The 19,275-nt window shown below is 40.3% G+C and overlaps 1 protein-coding gene across 14 annotated transcripts in view; it reads right to left on the bottom strand.

Annotated features, from left to right (window-relative positions):
- The window catches only part of LOC1274953 (longitudinals lacking protein), a 93,069-nt gene that overhangs the window by 11,611 nt on the left and 62,183 nt on the right, over positions 1–19,275 (bottom strand). For 9 of the 14 annotated variants that reach the window (XM_061652518.1, XM_061652526.1, XM_061652517.1 and 6 more), the window contains one exon: positions 14,231–18,961. The exons of the other annotated variants lie outside the window; for them this stretch is intronic. In XM_061652518.1, coding sequence (XP_061508502.1) covers positions 17,460–18,961 — 1,502 coding nt within the window. In that variant the 3' untranslated portion in view covers positions 14,231–17,459. Of the gene's footprint in view, positions 1–14,230; positions 18,962–19,275 lie in introns of those variants that run through there. 14 annotated transcript variants of the gene reach the window in all.

The raw sequence follows: 19,275 nt of genomic DNA, 5'->3' as shown, positions 1-19,275 counted from the left end.
GCAATTTGAAATGAATTATATTCATAAACAAAAAAATTAAAATCATTATAACTTAAAAAAAAAACAAAAACAAACATCTACCGGGTTGAGCAACTTTTGGTTTCCCACTTTTTTTTTTCGTCGTTTCATATTGCCCTTGCTATAGGGCAAGAAATGCGCGTTCCACCCTTACGTTTGAAGTCGAGGGACAAATAAACCTGAAATAAATAAGCAAACTTAATCTACGTTTTGGCAAAGCTTCTACCCTACCGAATACCGCTGACTGATTTGCGCTTTGCCTGACCCCTCTCACTACTGGCTAATATTTACTCTTCGCGTCCAAAGTATATTAAAATTACAAAAACCCCTTGCTGCGTTTTTACCATTGTTAATTAGTAGAATAAATAGAAGAAAATATTGAGCTAAATTAAACATAGTCAAAATAATGCTACTCAACTCTTTGCCTCTTTGTCTTCGTTCTCTCCTACGCGCGCGCGCGCGCTTCTATGCCTCTTAATTCATGTTCATGTGGTCAGTTTCTTCCTCGTTTCGATTTCATTCTGCTACACACACCCTTTACAGGCAAAAAAAACGGAAATGTTTATAATTCTCGACTATCCGCACACCCATTTTTACATTTCTACCAACACTAGAAACGATCTTGGGGCGATAGTGTTAATCGTAATACAATTGGAATGCCAACCGTATTAGTAACGTTGCTTTTAACGAATGAAAAATCTTGTAAATCTTCTACCAGTGTGTGTGTGTGTGTCTTTGATATAAGATATAAACACTCACAAACACTTGCACACTAGCACACACGGCGATAAGTGTGCTCCGTTTCATGCAGCATCCATCATGACAGCCTGCACGCACGCACATGCTTTAATAGTAAATGATGTGTGCACGTTGGCCCCCTCCAATACCCGTGCCCGCAACCACACGGCGGATGCGCCTGCGAGACAGTCGCGTCCGGGGAGGTTGCGTGGAGTCCTCCTGCTCTTCCGTCTCGACCTCCACCTCGGTGATCGCGGCTGGCGCGACAAGGATGGCAGTTCTTGTACCGGAAGCGAGCGTAAGTGACGTTGCGAGCGGCGGCGGAGGCGGTGCTGCTACCTGTATTGTGGCAGCGCCGGAGGAGGAGCAGGAAGAAGAGGAGGTACTGATGAAGGTGGAAGCGGCGGAGGCGGCGGAAGGAGCAGTGTACGACGAAACGGAGACCGAAGAGGACGTCGACGCCGACGACGAGGTGGAAGCAACGGCGGCAGTGCTGGATCCGACGGTGGACCGCGCTGCTACTGCGGTGATCGACGTCGTCGTCGTCGGGGTCGCCGCCAGCACCAGGTCTCAGTTGGGCTTGCAGAACTTGGAATTCAGATGGCGCTTCAGGTTGCTGTGTATGTGCGTCTTGTAGCCGCACATGCGCTCGCAGAAGTATTTCGGCGGCACGCCACACTCGTTCTTGATGTGACACTTGAGGCTGTTTTTCCACTTGTAGTTGCGGCCGCAGCTCTTGCACTTCCACGGTTTTGCGTCGTTCTCGTGCTGGAACATGATCTTGTCTTCCTTGCGGCTGCCGAGCGAGATGCTGCTGCCGTTGCTGCTAGCACTGCCGCTGCCACCGCCGCCGCCGGTCGCATTCGTGCCGCTCGAAATCGTAGTCGCCATCAGCGACCCGGCCGACGTTAGGATCACGTTTCCGTTTCCGGTCGTCTTGAGCGGTTTCATGATGGCTAGCATGCTGGCGCCGCCGCCGACACCGCCACCCGACGGGGACGATTTCTTGGCCACCATCATGCGTCCGACCGTGGTCACCATCGGCGCGAGCGATATTTTTGAAGTGGACTTCGATGTCTTGCAGCGCCATGCCGGGATGGTGGTTGTGGTGGTGGCGATAGTGCGTTGCACCTTGGGTTGCGCTACGATCGTCGTCTTCGCGTTATGGTTCGAGACCGGTTCGGCAAACGCGATCAGGTCGTTATCGTGCCAGAAGTTTTCCAACTTTATCTTCGTTATTCCACCACCAAGCGAGCTACTGTCCTCGGGATCTTCTGTTTCTATTGTTCATTTCCCATACACATACACATACACACACCCGTATCCGTACGTACGATCAGCGAGTGATTAGTAGGGATAAGAAATGCAACCAAGTGGGCAGTAGTAGTAGTACAAGAATGTTCAGACCGGTGTAGTAGGTGCAATAGTGGTATAAGTATGTGGTATTAATACGAACACCCATGTAATAACGACCATTATTATGCGCACGGGTATGTGTTAATTCGTTGTTAGTTTAGTTTGTGTGTGTATGTGTTTTGTTTTTAGGAACAAATTGTTGTAAATAGTATATTAATTTTTCATAATTAAGAAATTGTAGATTGTTCGTTGCGTGTGATTCCGCATGAAGATAATATTCGTAGTTGTTAAATATGATATTCATACAAAGTCGAAGATACGCATCCACCGGCGAAAAACGCGTTCGGCAGAAGGAGAAGAGAGAGAGAGAGAAAGAGAAACAGAGAAAGAAAATGTTATGGTTAGTTGCCGTTAGTGCCAATAATACTGCAAGTAATAAGATGTTGCTACAATCATATAATTAGTTTGCATTCATTTAAGTAATTCTATTCTCAGCACACAAACACAAAAACACAAAAGCTAACTTGAGATACCGCGGTTTCCATTGTTCGGAAACAATGTTTACCAATGGAAAACGTTTACTAAATGGTAGATTTAAACGAAACACAACCACAAAATTAATGACAACACAATATGAATTGCCGCAAACACACAGATGAACTAAAACAAAGTGCAAACATGAATCACACATGTAAAATAAAAACAAACAATGAGAAGTAAGTGTTGAGATGGAAAATGGCGAGCGAGTGAATTTATTTCCATTGGGCAAAAAAGAAAACAGAGAAAGAGAACGTACATCACAACCGAAGGATTTTTTTTCTTCTATTGATTCAACTGTGTTGACACGGAAGACCAAAACCGGAACAATTTTCTATACCAAATTCCTAAGTGATTAATTGAATTCGAATCTACGGCTGAGACCTGGGGTTTTTACGACTTTGGATTATTTTCAACGATGTGTTACGAATTTGGTCGGAAACGGACTTGAATGTGAGCCAGTGTTAGTAAACCATAACAAAACTAGAGAAGCAATGCAGCACCACCGTAAATTCCCCGAACCTTGCTTTACCAGCAAAAAGAGAAAACTACGATGTTCATTTATTTTTGTTCCAACCAAAATTGTTAGCATCACAACGAGTTTTTTAGAGAAAGTATATCCTACTGTAGTTGTGTTAATTACAGCCACCTATCGTAGAGCCATCCTCATGACACAGCGCTGTTAAGGTTTTATTCAGGCAGGCAGTTGAGTTTGGGTTAAAATTCAGTACAACACACCTCACTCTCCCTTGGTTATCAGGATTGTTCAAGTGTGGGTTTCTTGGTTTACCTTCATTCCCAAAGTAATACGATCAATTGCTTTGCTGATAACACATGCCGAGTTGTTGATGCTGCTACTGAAGACGATGGTCGAGCATTGGAAAATTAACCTGTTAATTTAATTACGTTTCGAAATCTCCGTGTTACAGAAACTTTCCTTTAGCAAACATCGCAATCGAAAAATGAAGAGAGGTAACCGAACAGAATGGAACAATTGCCAGGGACACTCCTTCAAATCCAGAGATCACCCAGTTATGATTTCCAAAACTGTTCTTATCCTCATTTTTGAAATTGATGATGCAAGCGGAGATGAAGTACCAAAGGCGACGGTTAGTAATTGGAATCAATCATACTGCTGGTGCTGCTACTGCTGCTGCGACTTGGGCTAAGAAACACTGTCCTCAAAGATCATACAAATTATTTGACAATGGCTGACAACTTCACTGGCTGACTTTGAGTTTTTCGCTGTGTAGTCTCCGGTAACGCATCTGAAAAGAAAGAAAAGAAAAATGTTAATAAAAGGAATTCTGGAATTTGCCTTCCACTTGCTGCTGATGTAAAAACGATGATCATAGGAAATGGGAAAATGAAGGAGAGAGAAAGGATTCTGTACGCCTTATTGTTTTTAGTTCGTCACTGCACATTTGTCCTTTCGTCGGCACTGTGGTTCTCGGTTTGATGCTATGGTGTCATTGGCTATGGTAACACACGCCTGGCAATGAAAGAGAAATAGTTCTCATTAAAGGTAAAAAAAAAGTTGTATCCAGTCGTGAATGAGCCATGGATTTGCTTTCTTTCCCATTTCGAGGCATCCTGTAAAGATCATGTAATTATTATAGTATAAACATCTATGTCGTATCGAAGTTTTTTTTTTTTATTTTTTATATTTCTATAAGGCATAAAACAACTTACGACTAAAAAATGGTAATGATGTACTACAATCAATATAAAAAAAAACATACGATCATAACGTGTATCGATCGTTCGATCCTCCAACGATCTGTACCTTTTTTTGTTTTTTCTCTCTCTCTTTCTCTACTTATCTCATTCTCTCTTTCTCTATCTCTCTCTTTCATCATATATCTCTCTCTCTTTTTACGTTTCACTGTTGCTTTTACTTTAACTACTATGGCTTTTTACGCCCTTAACGTAATCGTTGTTTGTTTGCGCAACGTTTATTTTATCAGCGGCGTTTGTTTTTTTGTTTGTTTTTGTGATGGAAATGTATGTAAACACAAATGCATTGTTTTGTCTTTCGTTTTTGCGCTATATGTTTTCACGTTTGCATATGTGTTTCGTTTATACCGATTATTTTAAATTTAATATAGATGTGTGTGATGAAAATTGTTTCTGGCAATCTGGTTAATGGCCATTGATGTTTGTAATTTTGTATACATAAATGATAGTTTTTGTGGGGCTGTTGTGTGCGTGTGTCTCATTTATCAATTGTTCATGCCTCGACTGACTTTTGTTTTCGTTAAATTAATGAGTATTCAGAATACAGTTCTAAAACGATGAAACATAGGTAAACAAGAGTCAAGAGGGGGAGGAGTAATCATAGCATGGAAATGTTCAACTATGAAGAAGGAATTAGTTCATGGTTAAATCAATTCCTTACAAGTTAGTTTAGTCGTACGCAGATGTGTATGTTTTTGTTTTAAGCTACTGTTACGAAACGGTTGTAGAAGAAGAAACTGAAGTTATTGAGTGCCCGAATTAGCAAATGAGTCCTTTCACCATTGTATTACACCATGAGACAGAGCTTTATTCACAATTGAAATATGGAGGCATGTGTTAACACCAATACTGAGATCTCCTTGCAGCATCAGTGATACTAGGAATTCAAATTAATTGATTTTTTTTGTTCCAAACATTTTAAATGTATTACTCTAGGCTACAATTTGAACTGAAATTTGAATTCGCCTGAGTTGATTCGCTGCTGTCCTATTGTGTGACTCTATTCTGTGTGAAATAGCCATAATCTGGTCCTGCCGATTGTTCCTCCATCGCACACAGTGTGAAATGATGATTTGCCTTCCATTTTACAAAATTACAAACACATTTTTTTGCGAAACCAGGAAACTATGTACAACAGCAAAATAATTATTTATGGCAATTAAAAACCGCTTTTTGCGTATGTGCGACTATTGTCGCTATCCCTGCTGTTTTTTCCTGTTTTTTACCCTTCTTTTCTTGCCCCCCCCCCCTCCCTCCCTCCCGCCCTTTCTCTTTTTCTTACGCTCAAGCTACATTTCGTTATATAGCAAACGAAACGTGAAAACGTGTAACAAAAAGTATATGTATATGATGAAATAAAAGCCATGTCAACCGTATATGCACCTGCTGCAACAGTGACCCCGCTCTACGCATCTAGTGCGGTTATCTACTGATGAAACGGTGAACTTTGAAATGTGTTCATTTTCGAACTGGTAGATTACCCCTTGCCTGTCACTTCTGTGTATTTTCCTTGCATCGGCCACCATTCTCCCTTCGAGGGTTATTATTTTCGTCGATACACAGACGCTAGATATAAAAATACTTAACACTACGCAACCATTGTAACACGACTCATGTTCACATCCTGCCATAGTTGTTCACTATCTCTCCCTCCCCATATTGGCACACTCTTTCGTGTGTGTGGTGTGTGAACATATATGTGTCTTTTTTGCGCATATTTCCTTAAAATCTAGGTAAATTATTTCGATTTCACTGAGTGATGAATATAATTATTGGCGGAGAGGTAAAATTGTGTAAGTGTGCAAGATAACTGGAACGAAACTTGAACACCATCGACAATAAGAGATAAGAAAACATTGTAATTTTCGTCGTCTTTGCATTTGAAGGACCATCGAACTTTTTTTTTTGTCTAAATTGTGGGTGTGTGTGTTTTGTTTTATTATATTCGTACACATATCGAAAATTTACTCAAAATATAAATCAAAAGCATAACTGAAAGCAAAAAAAACCCAAAAAAAAACAATCAACGATGATTCCAGCTAAATTACACATCTACACAACTATGTATCATGGCAAACAAACGAAACACGCGCTGCGTCGAATCGTTATTTTTTCTTTTAGATAATTTCTTACTTTATCATTAATTTGTTCCACCTCTCTCATCTTGTTAACCTGTGAACGTCGGAATTTCCATCTCGCGTGAGTCCTCCAGTCCCCTTCGGTTCATCCCCTTTGATGTGCATTTACAAACACACACACACACTCACATAACGTACACAACTAACAAGACGACTTATTATGCGTTGGGTGGCGGCCTTCTATCTGGTCTGGTGGCACATAAGCTTAATGCTCCAAACAACACATTGTTTAGTGGTACACATTATATCTTTTTTTCCAATGGAGATTTTAACCCTTTTTCCCTTACCTAGATTAGCATTTACGTACCTATAAAAATAAACCCTATTCAATGCAAATAACGAGTAAAAGAAAGGCACATATGGTAGGAAACATCTGTATGTATAAAACTTACTGCAAAATTATTATTTTTTTTTTCACTTTTTACCTTTTATCGCTTCTTCCCTACCTAACACATGCACTCATTTGTTCGTGTTGTCTTTTTTGTTATACTTTTATGAAGACGTCTTTTTTGTTTTCAAGTTTTCCAGCTACTTACACATGTTTATGCATAGATTCTCTTTCCTTATTTCTTTTCTTTTTGTTTTGAACTTTTGTGGATGTATTATAGTTTTATGCGTTGTACCTTGATAGTTTTCAATACTTCCGATTTGATGAAGGAAATGTAATCTTGTTTGATGTATTATGTTTCGTTATTTAAACATCTTTTATATTCAAGATACTTTCATTTGTCTACTAAAAATGATTTTAAAAAATGCGTTTTATCCGTACGTATGAATAGTAAATCGCAACTAAACTCTCCCACTCTCCACTAGTTACACAAATAAAAGAATAAGGAAATAAACGGAAAAAATATGAAACTGCAAAACATTATGTTGCATAAGCCTACTCCCATAATTATGTAGTCGTTGAGGTAAAACGTTGTTTCATTTCATTACTTTATAAAATCGCACTATAAATTAATTGCTCGTAACTTTAAAAAAAAAACTCCCACCTTTCGTCCTCTCCACTAGGTGTAGGTTTCCCTGTCGCGTCTTTGTTTTATATTTCCAATGATGCAGAGACGACGTATGCATAAGAGAGTAAAAAAAATGGGATATGTATAAAACGGTAACAATTTTCAACAAAACTTTCTGCATCTCGTCTTTTGGTAAACTAAACCTAGCGCAGTAGTGTTAATTATCCGAACTAGTATGAGTGTTTGTTTGTTTTTAATCATTTCTTGTTCTTCTCATATCGTTTTAAATATGTTTATCATATGCCTATCACAGCACAGGCACAAACGGATGCTTATATTAAATTGCCGAAAGTTTCATTTACGCACATAACAAAGGACGTTTGAAAGCTGTTTTAGAAGTGTTTCACTATTTTTGGGATTGGAATGAGAGAGTCTTGTATGCACGACCCGTAAGCTTATTCATGAGTTGTTAGTTTGCGAACTAAGCGACATATAAAAGAAATTGCAATGGGAATAGTTTAGTGTCGTTGAATAAATTCTCCGTAAAATGATTAAGCTTTAGAAAATACCATTTTTGAATTTAAACTGATTTAGCTATTACTTTATATTGATCGTTTAGTTTAAGTTGCCTGTAATTTTTTAACATATGGTGGCTGTGCATGAAGGAATTACAATAACAAAACACATTTAAATGGAATACGAAATACTGATTTCAGCTGTTCAGCTGTGTGTGGAAGGGACCTTCACAGTAAACAGACTACAATGAAGAACTACACTCGTTCAGAGCATATTATGAGTATAAAAATGCACCAGACGCAACACAACGGGAAGCGGGAAGTTCCGTGCAGTTGCTTTTTCTGCTCCTCTGCTCTGTCTTTTTAAAACTTCCTCATATCTATACACCACAAGAAACGAATCGAAAATCATCGCTTCCGGAACATAAATGACTTTTCCATACGGGGAGCGTTTCTATAATGTGTACGTCACAAGTAAAACTTTTATCTTTCTTGTTTTGCATACCTAACGAGAAACACAAAATAACAACGAACAAGGAATGTATTGAATATGAATCTAAGAGTTTTACAAACTTTAGTGTTTATCTGTGCCTGCTGCATTGCTTTGTCTGCACCTATGTCTTTTGTCGTGCTTCCTCGTGTCTTTAATATTTGTTTGTCTTTACTTGTTGCTTTTCTACTCATCTTACCATCGATCCCTATATTCGTTGTACCAACAGTATTATCAAATGTTTCTTTTTTTTTTGTATCAATCAAATTGCTTATGGAATGGTTTAGTGTTTTCTGTTTTGTTTTGATGACACAGATTAAATTCTACGCAGTGATAACAAGGTAAATATTATGCACAATTGAACAACTATTACTTAAACCCGCGCAACGTTTAATTGGAATCTGTCGTTTCATTAACTGCGTGTGTCGACACACTTAACCGTTATGTACAGGTTTCGTTATTTGCAGCACGTGCCCTTTATCTCAATTTTGCACACTGTGGAAGACTGGTAAAACAAATGTTTCATAATTGTTTGTGCATCATGAGCAAATGCCATTTGCTCAACAATAAAGGGATGGTAATAACACAACACCGTGCATCACACACATACACAACGTTCATGATTTGACGGTAGTACCGCCATTAGTATTGTCAGTAGCATACATTTGTGCTACAGTTGTGCTACAGTTGTGCTGCATGCTTTTATTAAACAACCGTCAAGATGAACGTGAACAAAAAAGGGGAAAAGGGGATATAAAGAATGTTTAACTGCATTGAAGAGTTATCTACAATTTTGTGCACGCTTCTAAAAGAACGTGGGATTGCGTGGTATTGGCAACATTTGAATGTTTCAGGAATGATCGTCAACAATTAGTATTGCTGTGAATGTTTAGCTTTGCTTTTCCACTAACATCGCTTAAAAGCACATGCCATTGGGAGAAGAAAAAAAAAGTATGTGTATGCAGGTCTCCTCGGACATCTTGATAACAACATAGATCGATGATTCCTGCTCCATGTCGTTATTACTACAATTATAATTCAATTACTTCATCTGTATCGCTCTCTCTCTCTCTCTTAACATCCTATCGGTTAATAACACTTTGTAAACAGATTTATATGGCGCTTCCGATGTACTCTGTTTATCCCTGACAAAATTCCGCATCTCTACCCCTTATGTATGTTTGGGGGGTGTCTTTGCTAAGATGGATTCAAAAAATAAACATGTTAATGGCATTGATTCACCCCTCACTCACCCGGATGTTCACATATGGGTTGTGACGAGAGCCCAATATATAGTAGTTACTCTTTCACTTATGACTTAATGGTTGTGCTGGTAGCTTTCCTACCTTGCATGTCGCTCGTTCCCAGGCGACATGTTCCTTCCTTTCTCTCTCTCTCTCGATCTCGATCATGATCGGTGACTGCACCCACAGAGCTCCCTCCCGTCGGTTCACGTTCACTGTCCCAACAAGCACCCACCCACTCAGACACACACTCTCAAACGGTTTGATTGAGATCTAACGCCAAAGTGGTCGGGTCCTCGAGTGCGATTACCTTGTCACCTTCCATCTTAAAGTAACGCTCCTTGTGCATGCGCTCCATGTGCCGGCCGATGTGCATCTTTTGCTTCGCCCGGTACACACAGTAAGGACACTGGAACTGTGGCTCCTTGCCGCATTCCCACTTCTGGTGGTTGCGCAGCGACGACTTGAGCTTGTACGTTCGACCACAGTCGGGACAGGCAAATCCACAGCCCGACAGCTCGGCACAGTGTAACGAGGATACGCTCATGCTGTTGCTGCTGTTGCCGCCGACATCGCCGGCAGCACTGCTACCGCTTCGATGGTGGTTATTGTTATTGTTGCTCGTGGTGTTATTGTTGTTGTTGTTGTTCAACATACTAATGCCACTATTGCTGCCGTTATTGCTGGCCCCCGTACAGCCGGACGAGGAGGAAGACGATGCTGAGGAGGTGCTTTTCACGTTGACCGGGCTGACCGAGTGGTCGCGGGGAAACACCAGCGGATGAGGGCCCTCGCGCAGCGTGGTCACGAGCGGCATCGCACCGCCGGCAGCCGTTAGTAACGCTCCAGCCGAACCAGCGAACAGGCGCGCATCGAGCTGGTCCCAGGTCAGACCGCCGAGCTTTGTGATGCTTAGATCTTCCGCTGCACACGCACACACACACACACCCGAATAGTGGTTGTTGGCCGGAGGTAGTGGGAGGCGCACATAAGTAAGCATTCCAATTAACGCACGCAAAAATAAGCCAAAGGCACACGCAAACCCAACGGGAACACCGAGCGGCAACAAGCGCGGTGTTTTTAAAAAAACGTATCACAACACAACATATCACACAAGTAGGAGGGAAAAAAACAACATCACACACACACACACACAAACACGCACATAAAACGTACAGAAAATAAAAGAAAAAAAAAGAGAAAACATCAATTAGAAAAGAATAAAATATAACTACAATGAAATTGCCTAGCTAAATTATGGCTAATATAAATATAAAGAGAAATAAAGCAGCAAAAAAAACAGATTAAGTACATCACAATAACACAAACAAAAGGAGCAATAATGGTGAAAGGAAAATCGATAAATTTCAAATGATAATGCAACTGACGAAAGAAATTATTAGCCGTAAACATAGCAAAACAGGATGCATAGGAAAGTATTAGTTAATCTTTAAAAAAAAAAACACCTTACGACCGATACCCATTTTAAAAATGAGAAAAGCTTGTTTTTTTACTAGTTGGCTCACCAAATCATATTTTATCACACATCACCTGTTTTCGTTTAGATAAATACAGTCAAATTGTCCTCTATCAAAGTGTCAAAAGAAGCCGATTAATAATACACAACTAATATGTACACCTTTTTCTGCACTGTATAACGTGGAACGTCATAATAAGGCAATCAACCAATTAATCAACCATAATGCTCATTATAATACACGACAAAAAGGGACACTCATAGCTAAGCATCTCTAGTTAACACAACTGGCCTGAAATACTAGAAGAAAAATTAATTATAACATTAACAATAGTAACACTTGCAGAAGTATTATTGTACAATTGCTTTTTTTTGTTTGCGGAATATTTAAGCAATTTCATACACCCAAATAATCAAGCAATTCTATTCATAGAATGTTTGTTTCTTTCTGTTCTATAATAAATTATCCTTTTGTATTGAATGCTGTTGTCAACATGTTTGATACATTTTACAACAAAAAAAACAGTTAAAAACGTCGTTCTTCTCCTCGTATCTCTGCTCACTTCTATGGAAATGTTCTGCTTGCTCTCTACAACCCACAGTTACTGCCTTTGGCAACGGTAGAGAAACGCTTGGCACACTTTTTACACAATAAAGTGTATTTAGTTGTTATCGATGAACAAAGGGGATGAACACTTAAGTATAATCAATAAGAATCACTATGAAAGGAAAGAGTTAATAAGTTATTTATAAATCAACAAAATGTGTTTCGAAAATCGAAATTCGTTAAAGTGTCATTGAAAGCAACATATGTTGTCAAAAATTAAAGGAAAAATCGTACCATTAATACTACCACAACAGTATCATCGCAAAACAAACCAAACATAAGAGACTTTAACAAACTATCACAAACAAACACAAACTCAACAAAAGCACTTTTGTGCTATTATAGAGGCTACACAATAACATAAAATAGTGAACATTGTGTTTTTTATGAAAAAAAAATGAAAAAACGTAACTAAGACTTTAATTTCTTCAAAAATAAATAAGAAAATAAGCAATGGTAAAAAAAAAACTAAAAATTATTGTATGAACGATAAATGAAGTATATATGTATCACCAGATGAATTTTTTTAGCTGGTGCTTTTTCATCGAATACTTTTTTTATGGGAATGGTCCTAATTGTGATGATTGAATTTAGTAGATATTAACACATAGCTTTATGCATTATGTAAATGTTGTTCTGCTTTTTTTTCTTCAAATAATAAGCTACATACTAAACAAAAGCTAAAAAACGATAACAATTACAATCTAACATTCCCTATCATGAGCATGGCTCTCTCGCTCTGTTCTTAACTAAATATACTACCAGTTTTAGACAAAACCATTCAGCTCTAACTGCTTGGACTTTGGTTCTTACTGATAGCAAACAATAAGGCACTATTATTCTCCGTTGAGTTAGTTATTTCTAACATTTCCTCACAGTAACCGTTACTATTGTTCTTGTATGATGCAGTAGTTTGGAAAGCGCTTGCCCCAACGATTGCTCGGTTGCCATCTTCTGCAATATCATCAGCAACCCCATCAGTAGCATCAACATCATGTCCGTCGATGTTATTATCATCGTCCGTTGTGATGATGCGTATGGGGGCCGAAGTATTGCCTCCGACAAGCATTCGAGCGTCGTTGCTCCCGACACTACTGACACTGGCGGTAGGGTCGATGCTGCTATCAACAGCATTCGTCACCGATACCGCTGGTGTTGCATCACAAGGAAGAGGAGTAAGCGATGGCGGAGGACATTCCTCTTCGCCGTGCTTTATACGATTGTGCGTTTTAAGATTATGCTTATATTTGGTTGCGAAATCACAGTGCACACAATGGAATTGAGGGGTGACGCCGCACTCTTTGCGCTCGTGCCGCTTCCAGGTGTACTTGGTACGGTACAACTTGCCACACTGACGACACTTGTAAAAGGCTGCCTCGGTTGTCGCTGCCATTTCTCCAACACTACTGCCGCTACCTCCACGACCACCACTGCCACCGCCGCTGCCGTAAGAAGTATGAGAGTATTTGTTTTCCAAATATTTCCACACCAACCACGGCTGGTTTGCTTGTGGGTGCAACAGGGTCGCGCTATCCTCCGGAAAGCTAACGTCTCCTCCTCCTCCTCCTGTAGCTGTCGCTGCATACGAGGAGTTATTCGCTACGGATGCAAATGCGGCTGCCACTGCTGCAGCCATGGCGGCATTGGCAGGCGTTTCTATGAAATGTTCTATAAACAGGCAGAAGGGAAGAGGATAGGAATCGGGCAACGTAGGAAAAAGAAAAACGGAATGTCAATTAGCTAACATTGAAGCCGTTTGGTAAATCATTCGGTTCTTCCTAACACATCGTCGTCGTCGTCGTCCGTGCTTTTTGCGCTACCATCAATAGTTCGTCCATTTTCATTATGGCATTTTGTATTACCTGAAAAAGAAGAGAAAACATGCATGTTAGTATAAAATAATAAGGCAAAACATTCCGGCACACAGACTAGTTGTTGTTGGTATGTGTTTTGCGTCAGTTTCTTCTTATTTAAAAAATGGGTCATACATAAAAGGAATACAAAAGGGATATAGGTATTGAAGGATGAACATTTGAATGGACACAGGCAAGATGTTGTACATGAAAAACATAATGAGATGAGAGCCAAAACAATATTAAGAGCACACAATTCACAACAGCAACATTGACCATATGTAAAACCATTTAAAAATGTCTTTAGTCTTGATTGTCCAAAAAAAAGGTATTTGTCTTCTACATTTTTTTATCTTCTTTGTTTAGTCTAATCACATCCATTCAGCACTCACTCGTATCATCATTCAGTCCAACCAAGCACTCACTCCTTCCGCACGGCGAAAAAGGAACTAAGGGCTTGTGATATTTCTCTCTGTTGGCGTCGATCGAGTGTTATAACGACATTGGGGGAAATTATTATATTAAAAAAGGAACCAAACAATAAAAAAAACACCATTACGTGGCTTGGTTCTTATAACTCATTTTGCGTTTTTTTTAATGTTTTGTTTTGCATATGTGTTGAGCCTTACGCAAATATTTGTTCCTTTTTCATACGATTGTTTGTGTGGTTTTACTTGCCCTGCCTTCCTCTACAGCTCCTGATGATTTCGCTTCCTTTTGTTTATATGTTATTTGCTCTTCAGTTTAACCATATCTTGCTTTCAGTTTTGTACTCCCGATCGAGCTGTTTTTGTGGGTGTAAAGATGTCGCTTTTTTACTCCGTGAACATCTTGCAATTGGGCATTTTACTTCGCTAAAATAGTATGATTTTAAAATAGCTCTATTCTTCTGGGCATGATTTACCGTTATTATTACAACTATTTGCACATGTTTAATCAATTCATTCGTAAGCCCATGTGTTTTGTTCTGGCTACACCACACGCACACACGACTACACTCCGCGTCATTATTTTTGGCTTCGTTTTGCTGTTTGTTTTCTGTGTTTTCATATATAAAATGTAGATGTACGCACGACGACACTCGCTCTCTATACACAAAATAAGTTTCTGTTTGATCGCTTCATGTAAGCACTCTATACGTTGTTCTTATAAGCGTCACGATAGAGAGAGGGGGAGAGAGAGAACAAACATTGACACTCTATAAAACTCTTAACTTTAATGCGCTTTTTTGTATGTGTGTGTGTGTGAATCTAACAACTGATTTTTTCTTTGCATATTACGTCTCCTCTCTGTATTCCTTTTTTAAGCCTAATAACTGGTTCCATTTTGCCATATGCACTCACACACATGGTTTTGCTTCGGCCAAAATATCGTTTTCAAACATTTGATGTGTTTTGTGTAATCACCTCCATCACAAAGGGGTTTTCTTTTTGTTTTTTTTTTAGCTTTGTATATAACGTTTTCACACACTAAACTGGTTTCTTTTTGTTTTCCTCGTTTCCTTCTTAACTGACCCTTCGTAAATATTTTTGTTCTCTGGTTCTGCGCACTACACGGCACCATCTCCACCATAATCTACCGTACGACACACGCAGGAGTTGAGTACTAGAATCTAATTTGTATGCTTCAACATTAGCTACACCGCGACGACCTTTTTGTTCCACTTTTCTTTTCGAGAGTAGCCTTAATCCACACAATGATACCTCACACACTGTGTCGGTGAATGGTCAGCAATATGAAATCAATTCGGATAGTTAAAAAAAACTTCTGTGAATTCTGCATAAATGAAACAAACTTAATTTAAAAAAATGCACAATTGTTAATTTCAATGAATACTAAATGAGAATCAAACAAAAATTAGCTTTAAGTTTTGCTCAATGCATTTTTTGCGATGTGTTGTATAATATTTGCTTAAAATGCATGTTGGAAGCAGCTTGCAATGTTCAGTTGTGCCCCTTTAATGATAAGTTACACTGCTAGTAGTAGCAGCACACGTTTCAACTCAGTGTGGTGAAATTCCAGCAATCATATGTATCGTATAACGATAATTAAGACCATTCTCTTCCTCCAAAAGCAACAGTTTAAAATGCATGATGATGTAATGCAACACACGAAAATTACTTAGGAGAGGCTACAATTCAATATAGATTACACGCTATTTTTAGTAAATCTTGTTTGTAAGAAAACATTGTGTTTTTCACTCCGAATGGGGTAGACAGGCAGGGGAGAGTGTCAAAACATCGACGCCCCCACCTGCGACCACCATTATATGTCATGAAAACGAAATGGCGAATGCAAAATGATATAGTTAAAAAAGGAAAGTGTTTGAATCCCTTTGTCATTAGTACAATAGCGCACACTACACTCACACATACACACTTGTTTATACGTATATATATCAAACATATGAATAATAGCAAACGGTACACATTACTTAAATTATGTAAAATCTTAACCGCTAAGTTTAAAGAAAACATTTCTTGTTTTAAATGTAGCACGCGACTCTGACCCGACCGGTCACAAATACTCTCCTCAAAAGGAGCATCGAACCAGCACACAGACGGGGACAGGGACAGTCGCTATAATTTGGCTCTGTCGCTTTTCAAAAAAACGCTTTTAAGGATGGCAAAATCTCAAGCTTGTTCAAACCATTACACTGATCGGCATGACGACTGCACTAAAGTTTAGGTGTATTATAGATAGATAGATAAGACAACGGGGTTACTGGCAATCCAATATGACGGAAACATATAAATAAAACCAACAGCGACATGTGTATTTTGTAGAGTTCCTAAGAAAATTTGGCTTTACTTTACAAGAAGTAATTATTTCTTGGAGCAAACACATTGATCTAACACGCTTTAATATTGTAGCACGTCTAATGAATCAACAATCATGACCAATGCATTATCACCATGACCATCATCATAAAAATATGTTGAACATACCTCAAAGTAGTTACAGAGGCTGTTTCGTAAAATCGTTAAAAAAACAACTGCAATGTTTGCGTCATTATCATCTTTTAAGCATCCATTTCAATTATAGGCATGCTTGCAATCAGTTCTTGGCAAGAATCCTCTTGTAAAGCAGCATTCAAGCAAACAATCTGACTAATAGAGCAGCTTAGATGATCTCCACATGTATGGACCAAATATCGTCCCAATATTATCAATGTCACTAATAAGGATCTGATATGTAGCAACTTGCTTATTTTTTACAATCTACCTGTCTAAACAGGCGTCGATGACAGTTGACTAGAATCGAAATCTAAGTCGATAAAATATGATTGAGTCCAAAAATACACTCTAGGATTCAACAATCCAAGATAGTAACAAAAAAAAATCATTTAATCCTCCTAATTGACGAGGAAAAAGATGCAATACTAAGTCCTGATAGCCGTAACAGTTTGTTACCTTTCGAATCTTGGCAATTTGCATAAAATCGCAAGCCATCTTTCAACTTCTTCTTTTGCTTCTTCTTTAGCGCAACAACCGTTGTCAGTCGAGGCCTGGCTGTACACCACTCATGGGATTGGCTATATCAGTGACTTCTTTCAACTTCTGTTGCTCATAAAACCAATAGAAATGGTTCCAATTAAAGGAATTGGACATAAAAAACAAATGGTGCCGTACTCCACAATGTATCAGGTTTCTACAGACACCGGATAATGTGTTTGTAGGCAAGGGTAAGTTAAAAGAGATCCTGAAAGTGTTTAGTTAAGCAGAAATGTCACACAAATCACTGGGGTACTGCTATGAGAAAAAGAGAAAGATCAAAATTATGAACTCATCAGTTACATCGAATGGCGCGACTTGTTCGACCTACGGCGGCTCTCCAGCTGCGGCATCTCCGAATGATGCTTGCGTATGTGCACACCGAGATTGCCGCGCTGTTTCGCCTTGTAGCTGCAGTAGGGACACTGGTGCGACGCTTCCTTGCCACCACACTCAACATTTTCGTGACGCCGCAAGGTTGACTTCCAGCGGTATCGCTTCCCACAGTGTCTGCACACATACTGGCGTACCTCGCCATCATCCGTATCACTTACCCCGGTCGATTCATTTACCGTGTATTCGAAATTTCGCATAATGTTTGGATTCGCTAGCAGCGCGTACTTGCTGTCGCCAACCGATGCGTTCAGCAGCTTCGCCCCAGCCATCGGTCCACTGTCCTTCTTCAGCTTCAGCATCTTCGTGTTGTACTTTGTGATGTGTTCGCCGTCGTCATCGTGCCCCAGGTCGCCACTACCCTCATCTCCGCCCTCGTCCATCATATCACCATCATCGTCGTCACTTTGAGATCCATTGTTATCCACGTCCGATGACATTTTGCTTCCCGCTATGGTCGTCGTTTGCTGTTGTTGCTGTTGTTGTTGCTGCTGCTGTTGCTGCTGACCAGAGGAGACTACATTCATGGCTGCTGCGGCGGCGGCAGCGACCACGTTGCTGAAATTGGTCGACACCCCATCGGACAGATCAATGTCCTCAATTACCGAGTAATCGAGATCGTCGATCATTCCAGGCGGGAAGTCAGCGCTCTGGGACGTGTTAGAGCCCGACGTTTCGTATTCGTTCACCGTGTAGCGGGTAGTCACCGAGCCACCGCGTGCATTAGCACCACTTATGGCTGCAGCTATCGGGATCTGCTGTAGGGTCGAAGCATTGATCGTCGTCAGGCCGGGAGGTCCTGCACCAGTGATCGTGACGTGCTGCTGGGACTGTTGCCCTGCGGATCCCAGTTTACGTGACAGCGAAAAGTTCAACAACTGTCGCTCGGTTCCGGCCACGGTGGCCGTTGGTGGAGCTAGCTGCTGCGCTACTTCCTGCACCTGTATCGTGGCGCTGCTACCGGAGCTAGCAGACGATGGTGTGACCGTGGGAATGGTCAGGATAGGCATCGTTATCGTGGAAGTCGTTATGCCAGTGTTGGCAGGAGTGCTGTAAGGGTTCTTAGCCCGCGAATACTTGATCCGGGGATGGGTGAATGTTTTGGCCGGAGCACCGGCAAGTGCACTGGCAGACAGTTTTCGCACACCACTGGTAGCTTCGCTCTTCACCACCGTCGGCACAATAAGCTCACTAGACGATGCGTCCACCTTCTGTATCGAAACCGGCGTTACAATGGTTCCGCCGGCAGTATTAACGAGCGACGCTCCCGATATGGTACCACCGGACGGTGACGAAGCATTACCTCCCGACACTCTCTTGCCAACCATCGCCGTACCGACTGTTCCGGATGCTAGCGTTATGTTTCCTTTCGCAATAGATCCCGTCGTCGTTTTGAGCGGAAGGATATCTACATTAGCCGATATAGAAGCCGCCGCGTTATATCGCAATTGGCACAAACACCACACCCATCGAACGGTGAAAGGGGGAAAAAAGAAAGAAAAAGAAGCACCGTAAATATGTATGTTCTGTAAACATCTTTTTCGTTCACTTGTCGCCAATAAAATCTATCCAAAAGATGGATAGCAGCGAACACAGCGTTTCATCATTTAGTGTAATATAAAGCAAAGTGTTTATCATATATGTTACTTTCATGCACTGTCACACACACGCCAAACAGAATCGTACATTCAGTGTCAAAATTGCAGCTTTTGACCTGCGATG

Source organism: Anopheles gambiae, chromosome 2 (assembly GCF_943734735.2).
Source record: "Anopheles gambiae chromosome 2, idAnoGambNW_F1_1, whole genome shotgun sequence".
Lineage (NCBI taxonomy): Eukaryota > Metazoa > Arthropoda > Insecta > Diptera > Culicidae > Anopheles > Anopheles gambiae.
Note: the sequence above shows the minus strand (reverse complement) of the source record. Positions and strands in the feature narration are given on the sequence as shown.